The sequence below is a fragment of the Gastrolobium bilobum genome, unplaced genomic scaffold, assembly GCF_033153095.1.
Source record: "Gastrolobium bilobum isolate Gb01-03AN ecotype WA unplaced genomic scaffold, APGP_CSIRO_Gbil_v1 utg9349, whole genome shotgun sequence".
Classification (NCBI taxonomy): Eukaryota; Viridiplantae; Streptophyta; class Magnoliopsida; order Fabales; family Fabaceae; genus Gastrolobium; species Gastrolobium bilobum.
In genome coordinates this window covers 7,501-17,500 of record NW_026899515.1, presented here as the reverse complement: position 1 = coordinate 17,500, position 10,000 = coordinate 7,501, and the positions used below count along the sequence as shown (strand labels likewise).

The 10,000-nt window shown below is 43.4% G+C and overlaps 1 protein-coding gene across 1 annotated transcript in view; it reads left to right on the top strand.

The window, feature by feature from the left end:
• LOC133290895 (ATP synthase subunit alpha, mitochondrial-like) overlaps positions 1 to 8,248 on the top strand; it is a 10,068-nt gene extending 1,820 nt beyond the window's left edge. The window contains exon 2 of the mRNA XM_061489043.1: positions 7,913 to 8,248. Within this exon, the coding sequence (XP_061345027.1) occupies positions 7,913 to 8,248 (336 nt within the window). The remainder of the gene's footprint in view (positions 1 to 7,912) is intronic.
• Positions 8,249 to 10,000: the final 1,752 nt, after the last annotated feature.

Below are 10,000 nucleotides of genomic sequence, written 5' to 3'. Positions count from 1 at the left end.
CTTCCCCAGCTCCCCCTGCCCCACCTGAAATACCCCATCCTTTGATGGAGGACGCACAGAGAGACGACGAGTTGTATCGTCATTTCTTAATGAATATGTGGGGGGAGGAACCCAGTCTCGAAAGGGTAGTGGAGACTATTCGTCTTCAGGCCCTGGTAGAAAGACGAATAGAAGCCGCCTTGGTACAAGACGACTTTCAGCCAAATCTTATTTTTTTGAATCGCCACCGCATCAGGGGTGCGCTCTTTTACCCCCAAGGCAGGGCACTCACCCTGAGGAAGTATCGACTCTATTTGAATAGCATCTTGCAAGAGGGAACGAGAGAGACTAGGGCCTATCAAAGGGTCATAAGAAGAATACAAAATCATGAATTATGACTCTTTATATATATATATATATATATATATATATATTTATGGGGACTCCATTTCATTAAGGGGGACACACTATCTTCTGAATCAAAGACTAACCTACGTGCTATTGACTTCTGTGCGTGAGGGCGAAAAAAGCGCGCAGGGGGGGGGGGGTGGGCGGCGACCCCCGCTTGATAAGAATCTCGCAAAAAGATGAGGCTAGAGCTGCTGCTTTAGCTAGGTCTTCTTTCGGGCCGGCTTTCTTAAAGTGGCAATTTTTGGACCGGTTCCCTAAGCGAAACGGCGGGGCATCGAAAATACGCGGATTTTGTTGGAGAATTCGCCCTAGGCAAAAATTAAAAAATTAGGCTAGATTTCACAGCTATATGCTGAAGGAATTTGGCAACAAGTCAAACCGATTTCCTTACTAAATACTAAACCCGGTTGGCTAGCTTCCGCATGCATGTCCGATAGCAATTCGATCATTATTGAAAGACTTCCTTTGCCCACTTCATGGGAGAACCGGGAGATGAAAGTAGTAGCCTCGGAGGATGACCTGAGAATGAGATTAAAATCGCATTAAGAATTTCCTTTCCATTGTTAGATGTCGATATCGATAGAAAGAAATTAGGAGCAGAGATGGGATTGCATGAGCACTTCCTAGGCGAGGCACATGCTATGCTATTCATTAAGACGACACGAATAATGCGAAGGTTATGAAGGGGGAATTAGAAGAAGTTGTTCGAACATATGGTTCATAGATGAATACTATTAAAGAGGATTTCAAATTAGTATGCTATCTCCTGCCTCGACATCCCATCCGGAAGTGACGAGAGCTCTTTTATCATGGTGAGACCGAGATTCTATTTTGTCACCCATTGCACTTCCTATACCACCTGGTGGGAACCCGAGGGGGTTGAAAGACGTGGCCTTTCTCGGTGGAAGAGCAAAACCCCAACCTATCTCACAAAGAGAAGCTGGTTCAGAGAGAGTTCATGGATGAGCGAATGGGAGGGATCCGGGGAAGGTGCCGCTCGCGCTAATGAAGCTCGGGTGATTCTCCTACAAAGGGCGAAGCCGTGTCTAGCCATATCCGACATTGATTTCTAATGCCGAGTTCCCTGTCAATAACCACGAATTCACCGGACTCTCTAGTGGTAAGGGGAAAGCCCTCCTTTCCCTTATGCTGGGATGAGTTGAAAACGTTGGATTGACTGACCTTCTCATCGTCGGTTCATTCACTGGCTCATTCGCGGGGCATTTGAGTTTGCTAAGAGGCCCACGGAGCGGCCCTTTCAATCCACCCGGGAAAAGTGTGGAAAACTGCTGCTTTTATTATGATAACGAAGAAAGTTTGTTTTCGAGAATGGCGCATTGATATCTTCTATCCAAGGATCTTCATCTGAGCGAGAGGTAGAGATGGGCATAGCTGAACCAACTCTTTCCTAGACTGCTGGCAACCTGGGCATTGAACTATCTGAATTGTTCTCGGCTGCCCCCCACAAGGTACATCTCCATCGACAAGTCGAGTCTACTATTGCGTTAAGAACTCCCTACCTAACCTAAAAGGGTTCTATCTATATGCACACAGGTAAAGGCGCCTCTATCACTAATTCGAAAACCTCTTTCTATGGGTAGAGAGTAGCTCACGGCTTGGCTGGCTATAATGCAATTTTCAATTAGTAAGCCGAGCCGCTTATCTTGAATGGCGGCGGTCGTACGATATTCACTGATATCTCCGGTCAACCGAGATCAAAGAGTCTCGTCCTCCCCATTCAATGTTTTATCTTTCTCCGGGCAGGGAAAATCAGACTGCTTCCAAGGCTGGTTTAAAAAAAGAGAATCCAGGTTTTTACAAAGCCTTATCCTTCCCATTCCTTGCTCTTGTTATGCCATAAGGAAAGGCGGCGAAGCCCCTATTAAAGCTTCTCACCACTCTGTGGTGCTTGATAGGAACGAGCCGACTAACGTATGCTAGAATCGCGCGCAACAAGCTTGCTTCTGCTAGGCTAGGGCGGCTAGAGGTCTAATCGGATAAACTATTCCACTATTGGGACTACTACTGACTCGGTGGTATTCTCAGTCGGTGAAAAGCCTCGCTTCGCTGCAATAACACAGGGAGTTGGCCCTAGAAGAGGATACTTCCTCTGACATTCTCAACTTATACCAGGGATCTAACTAGTGAAGCCTTACCTTCAGTTAAAGATTAGAAAAGCCTTCGCCCTACTAATAGTCCTTCCTATCTCGGATTCGTTGAACTTTCACTCAAGCTTGAGTTCCCGCTCAAGCGAAGACTCAAGAACTAGAGGAAATAAACCTCTTACCTTAGGACAGCCACATTCCTGGAGTTCTATTTAGTAGCTAGCTTTTTTTTTTTTAATCTTTTATCTTCTTTTCTATCCTCTCGTCTAGTTTTGGAACTGTTGTTTAAGTCGTTTTGCCTCTTCTTTCAATCGTTCAGCTTTTCTCAGTCCGACCAATATATGTTTTACATTGAAGCTTATGGTCTGAAAGTCTTCAACCTTGTCTAGATAGGCTGCTATGACCGAACGTTCTGTAATGGCAGAATTTTTCATCACCAGCTTCAAGAGTTTGATGAAAAATATCCACATTTCCTTCATATATCGGTACTTGGATTGTCCACAAAGAATTTTGTACGTCTCGAAATCTGGTTGTTGAGGATATTCAGGAGATTTAGATAGCATGTTTCGATCGCGCCCAGCGACCACTCAAGTTTTATAGCTTATTATGGCATAGGAACATGTGTCCCTCTCTCTGGTCCACCCCATACCTTCCCCATGCACGGGTTACCTTATGCCTGGCGCGTTCGGCTACTACTAATTTCGGGGGTGTCTCCAATCCAATTATTCCTGTGAATCTATGGAAAACCATGGGATCTAGAATGACCTACCGGACAAAAGACGCAGGTTTTCTCTCTCCGGCGATGTTCGTGAATCTTCGGGAAACCTCGAGAATTCACAGTGAGCTCCCACATAGTTTAACCTATTTTTCTTGTGCTGTCTAGACAAAAATTCGATAATTTATGCTAAAAGCAAAAGCACCAAAAAGATAATGATGATGACGTCCCATGACTCCCTAGTAAACCCTTTGGGCTTACAAGCAAGGTTTCAAAATTGGACTTAAGTTGGATTGGGACTTATTAAGAAGAAAAGATTCTCTTTCTTATCATTATGTATATATGTATATCTGGATCTTTTTTATGATTTTCTAGGGGCATATTGCCTTGTATTGTATCAGGAATATTCTATTATTTTGCTGCCCTCTGTTGATGTATATATTTATTTATCAGGAATACTATATTATTTTATTCTTATAATTTGAGATTTTTAATGGTATCAGAGCCTGGGTCGTTTCCAGGCTTCCCTCAACCATCAGAGAAGCATCTTGGTTCCCTGCATCATCCATCCCTAAGAGAGCTTGTCGCAGAGGCAAGCAAAAGACTAAAAGGAAGGGATGAAGTAACCTTCTTGGATACCTGCTTTAATAGTTCTAAAAGATCAGTCGTCTCCCAAAATATTGATTCTTGGATAGCTTGTTCTGGACTTTCCTATAGGTTCTGCAGAGGCAGGGGAAGAGCTGAAGAAACACACTCTTTTTGGGGTAGACCCTTCTCAAGCAGAACCAATTCCTTAGTGGCTCGCTAGCCGGCCATGGCTATCCTTTAGTTAGTGCTGGACCGCTTCACCGCTTTATTAAGTATGTCTTCCTGTAGTCACAATTTACTTGACTAACCAACCTGAGCTATCGTAAGGTAACCATAGGTTGACTGCCGAAAGGTCTCGGTTCTTACCAAGCGAAGAAGTCTTTGATTGCAGCGAAGAATTGATCTGAAACGAAGCACTTCGTCTATGGGCATTGTAGAAAGGATAGAATATGATCCTAATCGTTCTTCTCGGATCGCTCCAGTACGATGGATCGAGAGGGTGCAGCTACGCCGGTAGAGGAAATGCAACACTATAGAGGAGTTCACTCTGCCGCGTAAGATCCTCGAATCTACCACGACCACCATCCGCGGCCTATTTTCATTCTCTTCCCTTCCCGGGAAGGTGGATCAAAGAAAGGTAGCTTGCTTCTCTCCTGGACTGATGGCGGCTTATGTAGTGGTCGGCCTTCCTACCAGAATGCCTCCTTGGTCGAAGAGCCCATTTACTAGTAAGGGCGTAGGAAGCATTCGTTATCAGAAGCTCGGAGGGTGAACCCTGTCTGTAGCTGAGTACGGCTTGTGCGCGGAGGGAACTCAAACCTTTCTGGCAAAATGCTTTGAATAACTATCCTTTCGTACAAGCATAGGACATAGCATCATTACTGTCTATCCTTAGGTAGGATGATTTCTATAGACGGGACATAAGAGATGATAAGTTAAAGCCATTAGAGCCGAGTTAGTTGTGGATTGGAGTTTAGACATAGTCCAGAGAAGAAGTGGGATAAAGATAAAGAAAGCGGTCTTACAGAAGCGGCTTTAGGAGGTGTTCAAAAGACAACATTTAACCCCAGGGGAAAGGACGAAGATAGAAGATAGACTGAGCATTCCAGAGGGGATAGAAGACTACGAGACTTCAAACTAATGTCCTTCTTCCTCTTTTCCAGGTTCCTTGTAGAGTCTATCTACTTCGGTAACAGGAAAAGCAAAAACTTACTACCACATAGCATTCGTAGATAGGACTTTGCCCTCATTCCTTCTAGCTATTCTTCTTATCTTTTAGAAAAATCCATTTCCGTCAAGACTTCCCCTTTCTTTATGGCTGCGATCTTCCTAAACAGGATTGAACTATATATATATATATATATATATATATTTTATGCTATTCCCCTGCCCCCAATACTGACTGATCAAGCCAGTTGTAATCCATCCCGCCTTAGCGAGGGCTTCTTTCCCTTTCCATTGGGATTTGTGAAAACAGAAAGAAAACTGAGCCCTAAGATCATTTATCGATTCACAGCTTCTCTTTCCTTCTTAGCACTACGTTAACAATAGCAAAACTAGCTTCGAATCTTCCTATTGAATTGAGTTTGAGTCGGGTGATTGAACTCCGAAATCATTTTATCAGTAAGTTCCTTCGATCCCCGGCCGTTATCGAGAAAGAGAAAGATAGACTTTTGGCTTTCTCCTTTTATACCGCTCCTGCCTTCCCTTTTTGGTACGAGTTTCAATTGGCATAACTTTAATTAAATGGATTAGCCTACCATTTTCCTGAGGGTGGCAACCTAAAGTTTAGATAGAAAAGTCCTCTCTTTCTATTCATAGAGAATCAATCCTCAAACTAAAAGGAGTTCAACTCCGTCGTCCGATCTTAAGATGTTAGGTTCTTTTTAAATTAAAAAAAAAGCATTCAAAAGGAGGAAAGATAGTCATAAAACACTAGTATTGAAGGTAGCATTTCACCAGCTTACATTGTAACTATATATATATGGTAGATCCCTAGCTAAGGGAGACTTCCTCTTTTCACGACTAAGCCGAAATCTTTTCCTTGAGCACTTGAGCAAAGGACTTTCTTATAGGGTGCTAGAGAGGGTGATGGAAGAGCTATCTATAGCTATCGTGTACTTGCTTTCTCTTATTTCTCTTTCGTTAACAGGTTCTTCCTAGTATGCATGGGTATCTCGTGTGAGTAGCTCCATAACTATGGATTGAATTTTTTCTTTCATGAGGGTTTGCCTGTAGTTAGGGTATTTCCTTTCAAAGTAGTTAGGAAGCCAAGATCTTAAATAGCACTCCAACGAGCTAAGAGTCGGTCCTGTCCTAAAGGCATATAAGTTCTACCAATCCCCTTCAATCAAGTATGTGGTCGAATCTATTGCAGCTTTCGACTGGGCTGTTGTCCGTCGAGGTGAAAAAAATTCCTTACTAAAGGAAGAAGTGAATTGAAGAGTCTAGAGTATGGACTTTTTCTTTCTCGTAGCTAACGCTCTAGTTGAGCAAACTAACTTCCTTTTTGCCTAGAATCCGGCACTCCCCCGTCTGAAGGGTTACATGGAAAGGAGAGGTTTAAGCTTAAGAAAGAGCTATGAGACTCGTAGAAAGAAGAAGGCAGTAGGAAAGATTCGGCGTCCTTCTTACCTTCTTTCTTGAGAGGGAATAGTGCTTACTTTCACTTTCCTGGGAGCTTCGTAAGGCAAGGAAGTAGTAAGGAAACACTTGGCTGCCTAGCCCCTTCTTTCCTTATCTAATGACATAGATAGAAAAGTCTTTCTTGCCTAGCATTAGGAGAGTGATAATTGAGTCACGACTGATTCAAGCCCGTCACGAGGTGCCAGGGTAGACTTCTAAGCAAGATCGAGTATAGAGTGAGGAAATCCTTAGTCAGAAAACACAAGAAGAGAAGTAGGTAGCCGTTATCAGTCCACCGAAAGTGGTCAATCAAGCTCCGCACCTTCCCTTACTAAGCTTCGTAAGGCCAGTTGGAAAGAACACACACAACTAAAGCTGTACTTTTAGAATGCTGATGTATGGAAGGCATCAATCATCCCAGAACTAACCGATCCAGCTGTAACGTAGTCAAACAGTAGGTCATCCAGATTCGAAACTGACTTGGGAGATTAGGACAGTCACTGGCGAGCTTAAGGTAGAAACCCAATGCTTCACACTAACCCAATCGGAAGCAAAATCAGTGACACACGAAAGCCAAGAGCATCGGTGACGGGGTCAACATCCTTCTGAGAGGACCGCTCTAGTTGTTGAGAATGGTACAGACCCTACGCTTCGTTACATACAGCTAAATAAAGCCCCTCAAAAGCATCTCCATCCGAATATATATAAAGAATCATCTGTTAAGACAGAGTTTGTAGTAGTTTCATTTCCACCAAGGAAAAGAGCTAAATGAAAAGGAAGAAAGGGTCCTTACCCTAATTCGTAAGGAATCTCGAACTGAGTCTGATCTTTCTTCTTCCTTTCCCTAATGCCTAAGCCTAATCATGCTTTTCACATTCCATTCAATGAGTGGAATCGGTCATTGAAAGAGTCTTTCTAAATTCAATTTCCTTTCACTCATCAGTCCCTTCTTGCCTAGGAGCTCTTGTCTTAAAAGACGAATACGAGTTAGCAGGGCTGTCCCCAATAGCTCTTGTTGAATGGACATCTGAGATGATGAGATGAGAACGAAATTAGCGCTCTGGTGGCCCTGTCCCTGTTCTTGTACTTGCATATGCCTATTCTTCTACAATTATCCTTGGTCTTCGCTAAAGGCGCCTAAGCTAATAAGAGATTTTCTTTTGTTGATGTGCCATGTATCCCATTGGACTGCGATGCGGCATTACCACTACTACAGAATAAGGCATTCTTGCAGCAAGAGCTTGCATTCTCTTCCTCTTCGCCCCTTCCTTTTCCTTAGTCCTGTCTTCGCCTTTATAACTGACCGATTGCACTAAATGAAGGAAGAAGGCAGGAGATCGACCCTCATTCATTGCTCTCTTTCTTATTCGTACACGACTCCATATCATACAATTATACCCCTAATCCATCTTGACTTTCTCCCTTTTCTCCCCTTCCATTTCAGTCCTACAGGTTGGAGTTTTTGCTAAGGTAAGGGAATGCCTATAAGGAAATAAGTCCTAACCCCAATTCATCAGTTCCTGCCCCTGATGAGCCTGATTGTGTCAAAGTTCCAGTTATTGCAGTAGCAATCCCGGGTGCTTACGAGCCAGTGGAAATTGGACTTTCATTTCTTTCACAGGAACTAGTTCCATTCTTCCTTCTCTCAATCAAAGGAAGGGAATGCAACCTTGATCGATCGGAAGAAACCTCCATGGCAACAAGAAAGAAGGCCATAACCGATCCAAGTCAGCCAAGCATACCAGCCAGGGAGCCAAAAGAGAGTGAAAGCGAGCATAGGCAGGTCATTCTTTTAGATTTATGGTATAGCGTAGCTAGTGAGTGAACAATGAGGCTATGCTTTCTACAAGGCACTGTAAGCTCATGGTCAATCCATTCATCGAACAAGATCCCTTCATCGGAAGGAAAGAGGAGACGAGGACGGGTGTAATCTTCACTCACCGAAGATTATTCTCTTCACATAGATCTTGGGATACGAGACCTTCCTTCAACTACGAACTAAGCCTTGAAAGTTGAAAGAAAGGAGTAGCGAAATGAAAGAAGAAGGGAATTCCTTGATGGATAGTCCCATCCCAATCCAATACGAAAACTAGTAATGAGCCCCTTTTTGTTGTGGGCAGCAGAGATTAGATTCTTATTCTTCTCTTTGCTTTGGTACCAGCCTTGATATCTCAATCTTGCAAGGCACGACAGGCATCGGAACGAACTCCGCGGAGAGCCACTCTTTGGTCCAATAAAGAGACAGATCAGTATCCATATAATCTATCTATAAAGAGGCAGTCTGCCGCATCAAGAAGAAGCGCACATCTTTTTTTCGAGAATCTATCCCTTTTCTTACCGGAAGTGACATAAAATAATATCTCCATAAATTAAAGGAAGATTGGACAATGGGGATCTTTACCTAAAGGTGCAGAGCGAAGTCTGCATTTCTTGCTAGTTCTTCTCCCAGTCTCAGACTTAGCCTTTTAGCCGATTCGCACCTTTACTCTCTGTCTCAATCGATCCCTTTTTAGTTAGGGTCAGATCAATAGAGAAGTCAGGCACTCGATAGACTTAAAGGAAGGTTCCGCCCATAAATTGATTGATCAATGTTACCATTGATAGGGGAAGCAGCAACAGAGATAGATTGAGTGCTAAAGCTTCTGTCCCGTAACGGTTGATCCGTCGGATTTTCGCCTTCAATGACCTATTGTAGGAGGTGGCCTTCCCAAGGCCAGTGGACTGGTGACAACAGTACCATAATGGTTTTTATTTTAAAGCAACACAGGTTACCGCGTGAGGTCGTGGTAGAAAGAATCTTGGTCGTGGTCGTAGTTCATTGGTGATTGTCAACAAGGGGAGTGGAAGTTTTTCAGGTAAGCCATACTTCCAAGGTGAGCCGTAAGGCGAACTATTAGAGTGTGTAAGCGTCTCTACTTTTCTTATAGTGGGTAGAGGGTTTCTGAGCTAACTGGCCATGTTGGTACCACCACAATTGTAGGAATTATTTCATTGATTGATCGACCAGTGGGATATTCTCTTACGTACAGAATGAACGGGCTTAACGAAGCTCTTCGATGCGCTTCGCGTCTCTATTTGTTCGTCCCAGTCTATGTTCGGGTCTCTCCTTCATTTCATGGCATGGCTCTCTCTTAGAGCCTTGTACCTTTATTCAATGAGATTTTTTTTAGGATGGGTGTTGCTTTCTTTCATGTTAGAATTTATCCCGCTGTAATAGATAGGAGTTCTCCCGGCCTTCTTTATGATAGTTGTGTTCTTTCTATTCCTTCCAGTCGAGGGAGAAGAAGGGTAAAAGCAAGAAAGGTAAGCATGTCATGTCGACGAATGCAAAAGTCTATCAATGTACAAGTCCACTTCGATAACCAAGCTATGAGGGAGTCTGAAGAGACTTCCAGTTCGCTGGACTTAGTTTTAGATACTCCAAGCCTTGTTATGTTAATTCTCTTCTGTAACGGATCTCGATATTTAATGTACAGGTCGGTTGGGAAGCTAATAAGACAAGCCAAGCGCTTAGCTTAGTTTGGCCGTTTACAATATTGAATACCGAAACAGAAAATTCCAGATGCCCTCAGACAGA